Below are 14372 nucleotides of genomic sequence, written 5' to 3'. Positions count from 1 at the left end.
GTATTCCATGAGAAATGAAAAGGGGTTCAGAATACAAGTACGAAACCATTCATATTAGTAAAGTTGTTCCACTTAAGCGGCACTTACGGTTTAAGAGATTTCCGTTTACCGAGAGTGCGCTGTAATAGGTTATGCGAGTGCTTATTGTAAACAAAGGTGTGTCACGTTACAATTTCTTTGTTTCACAAAAGATGTGGGTGCACCCATATTCGAATTTTAAGTTTCTCACAGAGCACAATACATGGGGGTCGACCTATAATCGTGCTCGACCTATTTTTGAGTAAATATCGCAACTTGTGGCCATGGGTACTAATGCAGTAGCTGCGGACAACAACAAACCAGATTGAAACAAGAAGTCTTTAAAAGAAGAAAATAAAGAAGAATGCCACTCGCCAATCTTGCGGTCAAGGCGACCAGGGCGCAGGAGTGCAGGGTCCAGGGTGTCGGGCCTGTTTGTGGCCATGATGATCTTGACCTGTCCCAGGGAGTCAAAGCCGTCCATCTGGTTCAGAAGCTGCATCCGGGAGAAATAGAAAAAGCAAAGAAAGCAGTTGGGTGTTTGTCACAGGTGAAGTAACTTGGAATGTGTAAAGGGACACTAAAGCGACAAACGATTTTTTTTTCTCGTGTCAGTAAATTGCTCTTCCACAATACCGAAACCACCACGCCTGGAGCGAGAAGACGCTCGGTAATCGAGAAAATGCGGGTGGCGACGCCACCTTGCGGTTCCTGCACCAATCACCGTGATGTCATAGATTCTGAAGCGTCTTGCTAGGACCCACGTAGTTCCTAATCGATAAAAAAGAAGTAGATTGTCCTCCGAGAGGGGCCAGAGACTTAACCTACCATGTTTTAGAAAATATTGTTGGGCCAATGTCGCCAAAATATGAAAAATACACTTTGAAATCTGTGACGTCACGTGCAGAAATTTTGGCGCGAAATTTACAAATGAAACTCTGACCTTGATTTTCTTCCTCTGTTAATAAACATACGATGGTGCAATTACCATCATTAGTATTCTCAGAGTACAATTGATCAATCTAAACCGACTCAGTGTTTCACTTCAGTGTCCCTTTAAGTGTAATAATGAAATCTGATAGTGCATTGGCCACGTTATCCCTTTGCGAAGCGGCGTCCTCCTTTAGAGACTTACTTTTGCTCTTTCTGTGCACTATTTGTAAGCAAGAGACCACAAACACTGAGCTAATGATAAATTAAGCATTAGAGCACAGCTGGTTAAAATATTTTGCTGCCCATGATTGCTTTGGTGAAGGGGTACCATGTTTAGCAAGACGCTGGACGTGAGACATCTTGGCACGAATTTAAAAATACCTTTTTTTACCTTTTAGGAATGCTTGCTGCTAGAAGATAACTATCGCATGTAATTTGAGTGGGTTGTTTAATTTGGTTAATGAAGAAATATTGCATAGCTGACTGTACAATAACTAGATACTTATTTGTATTGTAATTATAATTAATTGCCATAAACTACACTACTATAACTTACTGTATTTACTCAATTCTACCGCGCCCTCGATTGTAACGCGCACCCGTTTTCCGCGACCAAAAAAAAAAAGTACAACATCGATTCTAACGCGCACCCATTTTTCGTGAGAGAAATGAACAAAAGAAGTCCGTATGACTTCACCTTCGCGCATTCAGAAGAACAAGTATTTGGGTTTTAACCCTTTACTGCCGGTTGTCGCGAATTCGCGACATACCGAAAAACGCCGATTAATTAACAGACGAAACGCGTTGATGCCTTCACCGGCGGCTGTCACGTATTTGCGGCGAACGTAGCTTTCAGCACGAGACATCTAGCGCCATTGCATGTAAGGTATTGCAAGCTGGAACCCAGTGTTGTGTATCAGTTGCCGGAGAGCGCGAGGCACGTGCAACAGCTCTCACTTCTTCTTTGTTTTCTGCGCGAGAACGTAAGTTCCATCTCCTATAAAATTTTTGCGATGTGCACGCCTACAAGAGGTTGCACACGACATGTCACGTTGTTTTGAAGTACGTTATTTCCAGCGCAATCCTCGCTTCTGTGGTATGTCGCGAATTCGCGACATCCGGCATTTGAGTCAGTCAGTGATGACTGCTGGTATGACAAGTTCATGATGGACTTCCGCTCATTTTATGGGGAAAAAAGGCTTCGCAGGCGCTTGCCACCTGAAGATAAAAGTGACGACAGCTGTCTCAATGACAGCAAAGACGACGATGTCGATCCTCATGCACAAGCACGAGTGTCTTCATCGAGCAGTGAGGATGAAGACGAAGATATGGTAGACCAGCCAAGCTAGTGCCTCTCCAAAACATGCAGTGAGGTGAAAAAAAAAGACTGTCAAGAACAGGGGGAAGTGCCACACTAGAAAACAGCTCATCCTCAATGTGACACTGTCGAGCTCCTATTGAATATTTCAAGGAATTTTTATGACACCTTCACGGAACACATCGTTCAGCAGAGCAATCTGTTTGCGACGCAGAAAAATCCGAACAAAGGATTGGCTCTGTCTCGTGGTGAGCTAGATCTGTTTCTCGGTGCCGTCACCTTCGTGTCATTCTGTCGGCTTCCAAGAAGTCGGCTATACCGGGCGGCGGAGTCTACGGCACACAGGGTGGCCGACACGATGTCACGTGATTGGTAGGAGGAAATAACGTCAAACTTGCATTTTCCAAAAATGACGACGCCAAGTTACGTCGCCCTGAAGAGATCCGCTTCATTGATGCGGCGATGCCGTACTTGCGTTGCATTGAACATATTGAGCTACTATTGGCTTAAGTGCCGGTTGTCGCGAATTCGCGACATACCTAAAAGAATGCATTAACGTTGCATTTTGGATAATACAACTGCTGATTTAAGTTAAGGGCGCTATTTAAAGCTGAAAAATGAAAAACAAATTTTTTTCTTCGGCGCTTTCATAATTCAGGCATTAAAGGGTTAAGAAGCTAAAGTTTCAAAAAAAAAAAAAAAAAAAGAAAACACAAAGTCAAACGGCGGGCCTTGCCGCTGAAACTGTCACCACTACGGCGGCGATACGAGTCGCGTAATGGATCAGTCTTCGTCGCTGTCGGACAACTCCTTGTCGCTGTCAACGCTCTTCGATTTAGGCAAACCGGCCCTGCTTTTGTCCACTGAAACTTTTTCGTGAAGCTTTGCTGTGAAAAATCTTCTGCTTCTGTTTGCGCCAGTCTCACACGCACATTTCGGCAACTCCGAACGACCATGATGCGGCCCGATTTCCGTCCGCCTCTGCACATGTAATAACTTTTCTTTTAAATGCGACATCGTGGTGCACTCGTCGAGTATTTAGAGTGGGCACTTCCATGCCGCCGATGCGAATGCAGAACGGGATGACAAACTCCTCAGCATACGTATGAACTGAAACAATGACAGAAATGGCCGAGGCGCGTAGGAGGCGGCCATTCTGAAATGCCGATGGCAATACGATAACAAAGTTTTTTTCTTTTCCGGTACGCGATTCTAACGTGCATGCGATTTTCCGACTCGTTTTGCCGAAAAAAAGGTGTGCGTTAGATTCGAGTAAATACGGTATTATAACACACTTGTTTTAAAGGGGTACTGACACCATTTTCCGAATGCGAGTTTACTCTGCCATAAAAATCTCCTGTATGCAGAGGCGGCTCTGAGCAAGTGTGATGCTCAACAAATGCTGATAAGCAATTTTATTTTGATATTAAAGTCCATTATCCCGTGTCGCACCTACCAACATCGGCACTAGCTTGACGTCAGGCTATAGTGTCAATTCTGGTGACTTTGCACACCAGTATGGCTAGTTGTGATGACGTCGGGTACCCAAACTGCCAAAATGACTGCTTGTGCGTCACCAATGAAGGCACAGTGCGGAACAGCCGTGGAAATGTCACAATATCTTGGGCGAGCATGTGACGAGAAGCTCATGCCGTGTTGTGATGTCAGGGTACAGTAGGGATTGAGACGAGCTTTTAAAAATATACTGTAATTACTTTTTCAGGGTGCACTTACGCTTAGCAGTACATTTTCTAGGCTCTCGAGGGCTTGGCCTCGAGATGATCATTTGATGCCAGAAAATGACACATGAGAATTTTCGTGTCAGTATCCCTTTAAATTTGGTCTCCAGAAGCTTGGCATCAAATTGTGTAAATTTCGTGCATTTGTAGACGGTCGATTGTAATGCGTGTCGCAAAGGGTTCTAAACCAAGGAAGCATTGCACAAATCGTCGAAGCACAAAACGCAGATGTGGCGTCAGGTTGGTGGGGCTGTAGGAAACAATGCCATGATGGCCCCCATGGCATTTATTCACGAATGCGCGTTAGTGTAGAAACATCAGACATGTCATAAAGCACGTTGCCAATAGCTAATCCCGCCAGCAAGGGCAAAAAGAAAGAGTAGGTAAGTTCGGGACAGGGGAATAGACCTCACCTCCATGAGGGTCCTCTGGATCTCTCGGTCAGCGGACGTTCCTTCCGAGAACCTACGGCCACCTGGAGAAGACAACAAGATCGGACGGTCAGCAAAGCCTTCCTCGTTGTTTAAATAGGCAGCACTGCTATCATACACGAGCCTTCAGATCGAGTCTGTAGAGTGAGTACACAACTTGCGACATACTCGGGAAGTTGTTGCGTCCCTAGCTGCCCAACAGTGAAATTTTATGATATGCAGACTGGAAGAAAGCTAATATTGGCCCCTATTTTTTTTTCCCTTTTATTATACAGCAGGGCTGTTGTGGTCGACGTTTGCCATGTGTTGTAGGTCGAAAATTATCATCATCATGAACCGGCACGTGCTCAGTGACCGCCCAAGCATTCTGTACAGATGGTGAACAAGAGAAGCTGAAACGTCCCTACTTTTTTCTTTTTTACAATAAGAGCTACACTCATTCTAAGCACTCTCGCTCCACTATTGCAACACCAACTACAGCATTAGTGGCCACAGTAGCTTAGCAACAGTGGCGATACTGTTCTGAGCATGAGGTCGCAGGCTCGATTCCCAGCCACGATGGCTGCATTTCAATGTTGGTGAAATGAAACCACGGCCATGTATACTTCGATTCAATGAGGTGCACATCAAACAATCCCTGGTGGTCAAAATCAATTCCGAGCCCTCCACGTGCCTTCTTAATCATACTGCGGCTTGACATGCAAAGCTACAAAATTGCATTTTTCCTGGCAGCTTTAAGGCATGGAAGAGAGAAATAGTATTATTTCAGATTGGTAAAGTAGTTCTTTTAAACTTCCATTTTTATTATTTGCATTCAGAAATTGACCATTACAAGAGAAAATCAATGTCAGAGATTCAACTTTTCCAGAGATGATGCCAGTGTGATAGCGGAAAAAATCTTGGAGGATGCTAAACCTTCACCTTAAAAGGGGCCCTGCAACACAATTTGAGCACATCTTTTTCGGTGGTTCTTCTGGTACTGTGGAATCCACCACCAATATTGTTGCACAAGTGGCAACGCCGAAATCGAAGCGGTTATAATTTTAATTCACGGGATAAACTACCTTGATTTCGGACTATGGCGACACACATCGGCTATTTCTGTTACAGGAAGCGATGTGATGTCATGTGACAGTGACGACAAAGACCGTTCGTTTTTATTGGCTTGACGAGACCGTGACGTGCAATATTCGTATGGTGGTAGCTAGGCCATATTACGGAGGCCTAAGAGGAACAAAACCCCTTTTTATGCTTTCTCAGAAACAAATGATTCCTGTTTCTAACTGATATAATCTTCAAAACAACGAACATGACGCTAGGTGCACTGTGGAATAGTAATCAAAAGATACTCTTGCACGTTTTGCCTTTTGCAGCATCGAGCGACACTGGCCACACCGGCACCTGCGAAACACGCAACGCTCAGTTCAGCCCGATGCTGTCAACGAAAAAAAAAAAAATTTCTAAACGCTTACCGGCCGACGCCTTCCGCGTCATCGGGCGTTAGCGTTTCGTCTGGGCCCATGGAGCCATCCTCGCGTTGCGCGGGGCTCAGCGACGCACTTTCAATTTGCAATGGCGTGCATGACATGCAAGGAATCGCTGCATCGCAAGAGCTCGCGCTCGAGGTCTGTTAGGTCTTCCAGACTCATTTTGTGCACTACACAACAAATCACGGGAGCGTCTACTAGCTGATGCACGTGGTTTGTCGTAAGCATGGTAACAACGTCCTCAAAAAGAGGGGTAGCAAAGTACTTGCGTGAAGGCCACCATGAGGTGACATTTTCGGTATGTCTTTATAAGACGCACGCGGTGATTGGAACCGGCCTTTGACGTCAGCGGGAGAGTGAAATGCAAAAGGGAACGTTTCTCATCGTCGTCTGCTTGTGTTTTGAACTTTGAGGACTAATAACTTCACTTTTCGTGCACCAATTCGTATACAGTGGAACCTCGATTATCCGTCCACCGGTTTTGCGACGACCCGCATTTTACGACGAATCGGTTTGGTCCCGGCGAAACCCCCATAGAAATAATGTATTTAAAACCTTGGTTATACGACGCAATTTTACGCCAATCCCGCATCTTACGACGACTTTTAGATTCTGTCCGAGAGAAAACACCACCTTTATTCGAATCGCACGCCGACAAAAATATTCCCGAGTGTAAAATAAGAACTTAAGTTCCCCTAGGTTGTCGGTTAGAAAAGTAGAGTGAGACAGTATGCCTTCTTAGACTGTAAAATTTATTCCCCAGGTAGTTCATGCGCTTCTGTGATCCAGTTTCCCTGGCTTAAGATCGCTTCAGGATACGCCTAGATCACATGCGTATCCAGGGTCGTTACCTAGACAAGCTCTCTCTAGTACACGGAGAAGCTCCAACTGGCCGTAAAGCTCATCTTTGAGATCCGGATATTTTCACGTTTTCGGTCCGTGGAAAGTTTTCCTGGTCGACATACAGCTGATCTGCCTTTGTTTGCGGCACTCGCAGTCACAGGCCTCGAGCATGCAAAAGGACGCGACGCAGCTATATTTACAGTGCAAAATAACTTTCGCTTGACGTGGACGTTCATAATAACAGCGGGGAATCACCAGTTGCACTTCACAATTAAGGGAACAAATATGATGCGCACAGCTCAGTCACGCACGAAAGCAACCTACGCAAACTCGTGCTCCATCGCCATTATGTGACTGCGATGACACTGTGTCCGACTATTCTGACGGGAGGCTGTTGCCGATGCGGTTTCGGTTTCGTTTTCACGTGCAGGCCCTTTTCAGACTCGATTTGTCGGGAAAAAGCTGTGCGTTAAATTCGATATCTTAAAGTTAAATAATGACTCGCTCACACGTCATTTAACTAAGTAATGCTGCCATTAGCTGCCATTTTTAAAAAATAATTTAATCTACCATCATTGGAGAACCTCATGGTCTTGTCATGAGCTATGGAGGCGGTCTGTTCCCCTTTTTTGGGCAAAGATGACTGCCACCGTCAATATTTTTAGTTTTTCGATTATACGATGCCCGGATTATACGACGGTTTTGTGTGGTCCCCTCAAAGTCGTATAATCGGGGTTCCACTGTAATTCTTTTTGCGTTCATCTCGGCATTCATTACTACACACACTTGCGGTGCTAAATAAGGCAGTCGTGAAAGTGTCGCAGGGCCCCTTTAAGAGTGGAAGGTGGCACCGTTATCAGGCTTATGACTTGCCGACATATACGGTATCTGGAAACGTGTGCTAACAACAGAGCCATTGATTAGAGCACAGAATACACAGCCTGGTGGTAAGTGGCAGCAATGGATCGCCCCTGCTGCTAATGGTATCTGTGAGCCAGGTTGGGTCTGATCCTGGCTTGGACCCTGACTTTTTGTTGTTTGCCTCCAGTGAGATTTTTTGCTCACAACGCTGCTGACACAACATTTACTGTGACACAGGCTATTTAACGCTATTGTGCTACAATTATAACCCGACATTCACTGACCGATGGCATCGATCTCGTCCATGAAGATGACACAGGGTTGATGGTCGCGGGCGTAGTTGAACATCTCGCGGATGAGTCGGGCACTCTCCCCGATGTACTTGTCGACGATGGCACTAGAAACCACCTAGGAAAGAAAAAGAAAGACGGGCCACGTGAAGGCAACTACGCATGCTAAACAAACGCTGTCAGATGGGCTAGCCGGCTGCTTGATTATTGATTCATGTCATGAGCGTAATAAACTACACTCGGTTACAACCTAAAAAAATATGTCAGCCCGGCCAACAGGATCGCGGTGCCCTTGCCCTTGACCTGTGAAAGACAGTCGTGCCAGCTGGTTTCCGCTCGAACCATAGGCACCTTTTCTCGGCTAAGGTAAATACTGCACATACAAAGAGTTAAAGGTTCGTCTTTACAACCTAAAACATTACGTTTGGCTGAGCAGCAATGTCAGAGCTTCTGACAAAATTTACCAGGATGTTAATGTTTCCGACCTAAAACCGGCGGCACAAACGTGTGTCTGTATAGGAAAGTCTACTATATGAAACATTTGAGAAGTGCTTGACTTCACCAAAATGAGCAAGTGCTATTGGATGGAGCCCTTACGCAAATTCTCTGCCGGAGGGACAGCAATGGCTGTGGGTGGAGTTGACATCTTAGGTTGTAACTGACTATAGGGTCATTCCACGCCATATCAACCAGTGTTTTTCCCGAATATCATAAATATGGCTGAAAAAATTTCCACGTTTTCCTTGAAGTTCAAAACTCGTTCTGCTCGCTTATTTCTGCTGCCAAAAATTTTCCCACCTATTCGTGAGAGTCTGTAGCTTTGCGCCGACTGAGCTAGAGGGCATCAAACAACAATTTTTTTCAAAGGCCGTTTTTGTGGTGTACTTGATATATACCCTATAAAGTGGACGGGGGGATGACCGCCGCCGTAGCTCAGTGGTAGAGCATCGGACGCGTTATTCGAAGGTCGCAGCAGGTTCGGTCCTGCCGGCGGCAAGTTGTCTTTTCGTCCACTTTACTTTCTTCACATTTATATTCTAAATGCTACAGATAACACCCCTTATACTTTCCTTGGCATTATTGTCTGTTAGTTCTCATTAATATTGTGTCTAACAAAGAAAAACGAGCCCTTAAAAGTAATCCTCTTTCCTACCTATAGAGAGGATGTGGAGAATGTTGTATGCAACAGTCGGTTCGCATTACAATCCAACAGACTGAAGTACTGACTCTTGGGCCAGCCACTGTACAATGTACAAGAACGTAAAGCACCCCGCCAGCACCATTCTTTATTGCTGCAATCAGAGTATCTAACAGGTTGTCCTTTGAGGCATTTGGCATGAAATGAAACCAAGGTGATAACTGCCCCGACATCGCTTCCACTGGCGTCACAAGGGAAGGCATAGAATATTTTAGAGGATGAGTGGCACTCATGCGTGGTAACAGTACAGTTTTGTGAGTCTTTCCTCACGTAGTCCTAAATTTAGGTAGCTTGATTTGAGTGGTAGTTCCACAGTAGTGGTGCCTGCATTTTCTTTTGGTAACTTTGCGCAGCTGACATAAAACACAACTGAAAAGTGGCTAGGCTGGGAGCTTGTCATGTATGAGTTGTAAAAAAGAAAATATGAAAAGAGATACAGTGGAACTTCGATTATACGACTTTCAGGGGACCGCGCAAAATCGTCGTATAATCCGGGCGTCGTATAATCGAAAAACCGAGAATATAGGCAGTGACGGTCATTTTTGCCCCACAACAGCGGGCACATAATGCCTAAGAAAGTCCGCGGCACAAACGTACGCTGCTCCGAGGAACGTAGATTAAATTAATTGAAAAAATGACAACCACGCATTTTATCGGAGGTGTGAACGAACCTTTATTTCTCACCTTTTAAAAAAATCTGTGATTTTCTTCCGAGAGTTTGCCCAGCCACGACGCATCAGCTTTCTTTCGATAGCTGCAACATCTGGCAGCAAGTCGCCGATCTCATCGCGTGCGCAAGCAAACCGCCGAATGTGGTCGACGTAGCACAACACGTCCGCGTAAGTCGGAACGGACACGCTAGCCTCTGCAGCGTCGTCCATCTCTTCCTCGTCGGAAGTTCCCGCAGTGGGGCTCTTCGATTTTCGGACTTCTGGCAGCTTTCTGGCAGCCAGAGATAGCCAGAGGGTCAGCCAGCTAGTTCCGGTCGGGACAGGAAACAGCGTCTTGGTCACGTGTGTGGGAAACCCGAGACAACCCGAAGCTGCCCCAAGATTACAAAATCGAACGCTGGGACAGCCAGCCTAAACGTAAACAAACGCTACCGCCGTGGCAGCAAACGAAACTTTGCGCCGCGTGCGCGTTGGTTTTTCTGCATTGCCCGCTTGAAAATATGTGGCTAGGTTTTCTGAAGAGCTGAAGTGATATTCTCGAGCATACGGATTTGGGATACGATCACGTACGTTCGCAAAATCGTGCGCAACTCGCCCCGTCCGCGAACAAAACAGCCAGCTGGCGCACGGCGCCACGAAAGCGATGCAAGGTGAGCTGCCGCGCCGCTAACGGCTTAACCAGCTCACGTCTGCTTAGTACGTGTAACAGTCGCTGCACAACACGACGCGAAAATCTCGCGAAAGTGATCGTGTCCCCAAAAGAGCTCGAGGATCTATCGCGTACTACGTCGCACACACGCGTTGACCAGCTTGCGTTTTGTCATAACTTGAGACGTGCGGCGGAGTGCGTGTTATATCTAAAATAAACTTCCGTGTGACGCGTCTTGGACTCGTTTTGGCAGATGTTGCCTGAGCCTCTTTTCCAGTCCTAAGTGGCACTCCAAAAATCTCATGTACTAGCTCAGCTTTTATTTGAGCTACTAGGTGATAACCGCGTACATACTGCATGGAATTATTACTAAGAGGTGGAAAAAGACAGAGCCGACGATGAAATAAGCAACAAAAGGATGTATACATTTCTGAATTCATCTTCGTTTTTTCACATCGACGCGTCGTAGCATAACATTATACCATACCTCATGTACTGGCCCATAGATCGAAGTACGCTCGCACGCCGTTCGCGACCAACGAGCATCACACAAAAAACAACGTCGCGATCGCTTTTATTCGATCAGTGCATTTTATCAACATCGATGACCTAGTTGAAATACTTAAGTTCTGACGGGGTTCACGCACGCAAACATACGACGGAGCGAAGTATATCGATCACAATCGTCTCAGCTAAATGCACATAAAGCACACAAAACACCACAATCGAATACTACTACGAAAAAATGAACTCGAAAGCGGTCTCCATGCGTTCGTACGAACGTGTACATAACTTTTAAGACATGTGCACGACGCAGTTAGAATGGTTAGAACGCGACAGTTCGCCGCGTTGTTCACGGAAGGAAACTTCGCGGGACACATAAGAAAAGCAATAAACATTAGCTCCAAATGCTCGCCGCCACTCGTAATCGCGCCATCTCGCACGGCGGAACGGCGCCGAGCGGCCCGAGCGTAAGGACAAGCAAAGGTGTAGCGCCCGCATTGCAATCCGTCGAGTCCTCACAAAGATGGCGGCGAGCGCGTATCGTCTCTTTTCGGCGTCTGCTAGCCCGAAACCTTCCAGAGAGCTTCCACGACTAAATTGTCCTGGAAGGTTCTGGCGACCCTCGGGCTCCCCGCGGGTCGCCAGAACCGTCTAACCCGAGAAAAACGAACGCCAACCGGAAGTGCGCCGCGGGGGGGTCGGAGCAACCCGAGAAAAACGAGCGCGCTCTGGCTGGCTCTGGCAGCCCGCGGGTAGCCAGAAGTGGAAAATCGAAGAGCCCCAGTGTCGGGACGCACGGTTTCGATAATGTCATCCAGCGACACTTCACTGCACACTGCAACGTCGTCGTCGGCACCAACATAGTCCGCGAAAGATCCAGGCAGCTCCAGGCTGCCGAACTCTGGTTCATCGTCAACAGGCAGTGCAGCTTCACTGGTAGAACAAGCACCACTTCTATTAAAGCCGCAGTGCCTGAAGGAGTTGGCGATAGTTTCTGGCGTGACTGCGTCCCATGCACTAGCAATGTAGTGCATTGCGTCAAGCACAGAAAGCTTCTTATCCAACTGCTTGCGTTCCATGCCCGCCAGCCGACGCTGCACCAGAAACTTCCGATATTTCTGTTTCATGCACTTGATGACGCCAGCGTCAAGTGGCTGCAGCTGGCTAGTGCAATTGGGGGGCAGAAATACAACTTTCACATTTCTCAAATGCGACATATCTGATGGATGGCATGGCGCATTGTCAAGCAGAAGAAGAATCTTTCTGTTCTTAGCCCCCATTTTGGAGTCCAGCTGCTGCAGATATGTAGAAAACATAGCAGCCGTCATCCAGGCTTTCCGGTTGAACGTGTACTGGCACGGCAGCCTTTTCAAATTCTTGAAGCATCGCGGCTTCTCAAACTTGCCGATCACGAGGGCAGGAAGCTTTTCAGAGCCGTCTTCATTAGCGCAAAGCAATACGGTAAGACGCTCTTTGCTTCGCTTACCCCCGTGACAGCTCTCTCCTTTGAATGCCAATGTCTGTTCTGGCTGCATATTATAAAATAATCCAGTTTCGTCTGCGTTGAACACGTCGGACGGTTTGTATTCCCGTATCAATTCCGGCAGCAATGCAGTCCACTTTTCTACAGTGTCGGAGCTGACTGACGCGCTCTCTCCACAGCAGCGGCTGTACACAACTCCACTGCATTTTTTAAAGCGATCCAACCAGCCATTGGAGGCTTTAAAGTCGTCAATGCCGCAGCGCAATGCAACTGTCTCAGCCTTCTCCTTCAAAATTGCGCCATCCACGGCGATTCCTGAACTGCGGGCCTGACGCAACCACTCAACGAGGGCCTTCTCCATGGCAGCATATTTGCCATCTTTCGCGGCCTTCCTGTTCAGGCCGAACTTTGCCGCATTTAGTAGGATGCTGTCCTTCTACGCGAGGATCGTTTTCAGCGACGACTCGGGAATGTTCAGGTCGCGGGCAATGCTGGCCTTTGTTGCTCCGTTCCGCTTCTCTGCCTCCTCGATTATGCGAAGTTTTTCTCCGAGCGTCAGCGGTTTTCGGTTCCGCGACATTGCGAGACGCAGCACTCGCAACCAAAAGTTCGAAAGCTTCCTCGCACACCAATGACCGAACACAGAAAATTTTGCACGTGGACACAGCAGCTGCGGCGCAGCACCACCAACCGATGAGGCAAACACGTGAAGGAATGGCTGAATGGCAACACGGCAGTAGGCCTATTCGACTGGCAACCCACGAGCCGGCGAGCACATGGGCTGAATCGGGCGCGGCAAATCAAACGGATTTCAAGGGAATGGCAGGTGGACAGCAATGAAGGTCTACAGACAAGCTAAGTCAGACTCTTCCTAAGCTTATAGGACACGCCGCATGCGGGTGCACGCATCTGTTTTTTGGTTTTTGGTCTTATGTAGGTGAGCGAGTGCTAGCTTGCCTCTGTGTACTCATGCATCGGATTGTTTTTCACCTTGCTTTTCACCCGCTCCTCCTGCTCTTTCGGCTGATGCCAGCTGAAGCGTTTGGGGGTGTATAGGAACAGTGTGTTTTTTGTCTCTTCTTCGTGGGGTTGGGGTTTTTTGCGCAGCCGCATCAGGCTCAGTGAAATAAGGCTTGGGCGCCATGGGAAGGAAGGCAGACAGGAAGGCGGGCTCGGGGTCATCCTCACAGGAGTGGGTTTTCTGCGTGAGTTGTGAGGTTTGGGTCGACTTGGAGTGTACGCCGTTCGAGACTGTCGAGGAAGCCAGAGCTGCGCCGGCGTTTACGTGTCGACAGTGTGAAAAAATTGACACTGTGAAGGCTGAGATGGCAGCGCTGGTAAAACAACAGGCCGATGACAGCAAACTGTTGATTGCCAATCTGGAGGCACGTTTCGAGCGTGAAATCAACGCCTACAGAAGCGAGTGTGAGGCTCTGAGGGTTACACTCCAGAAGGAGAGGGAGGACAAGGAGGGGAGCACCACAGAGTGCGAAGCGCTAAGGCAAGCGCTACAACAGGAAGAAAAGCTGCGCGAAATCCTACGAGATGAGATCGCCGCATTAAGACTGGCCTTTGAAGAGATGACTGCGTGCCGACCGGCGGCGGCCCCCTCCGGTACAGCGGAGGCGCCTCGGGGAGACGGCACGGCCTCCCACGAGGATGGAGCGGCGAATGCGTCGAGTTCGGGCGGGACTGTAAAGGCGGCAGGGGAACCTGAAAAAACCCCACCCACGCACCGGGGTGGGACGGGCAATGTGCGGACGAAACCAAAGACGAGAGCGAAACGCCGCCCAGGAACAAATTGCGCGCAGGCTCAGACTGCGAAGTCCGACGTAGTTCGTGGGGGACATGAGGAAACCTCTCTTCAGGGCCGGGAAGAGCAAGACCTGGCAGGGCCTAAGGATCAGGTAACGCCCGGGGCTGCTCTCAAGCGGCACCTGGAGAAGC

The 14372-nt window shown here is 47.8% G+C and overlaps 1 protein-coding gene across 2 annotated transcripts in view; it reads right to left on the bottom strand.

Moving 5' to 3' along the window:
* The window catches only part of LOC119374136 (26S proteasome regulatory subunit 10B), a 398774-nt gene that overhangs the window by 10947 nt on the left and 373455 nt on the right, over positions 1-14372 (bottom strand). For both annotated transcript variants that reach the window (XM_037644199.2, XM_049420451.1), the window contains exons 8-10: positions 7915-8038; positions 4422-4483; positions 394-514 (exon numbers count right to left, since the gene is read on the bottom strand). In XM_037644199.2, the coding sequence (XP_037500127.1) occupies positions 394-514; positions 4422-4483; positions 7915-8038 (307 nt within the window). The remainder of the gene's footprint in view (positions 1-393; positions 515-4421; positions 4484-7914; positions 8039-14372) is intronic.

This window comes from Rhipicephalus sanguineus, chromosome 11 (assembly GCF_013339695.2).
Source record: "Rhipicephalus sanguineus isolate Rsan-2018 chromosome 11, BIME_Rsan_1.4, whole genome shotgun sequence".
Taxonomy (NCBI): Eukaryota; Metazoa; Arthropoda; class Arachnida; order Ixodida; family Ixodidae; genus Rhipicephalus; species Rhipicephalus sanguineus.
Note: the sequence above shows the minus strand (reverse complement) of the source record. Positions and strands in the feature narration are given on the sequence as shown.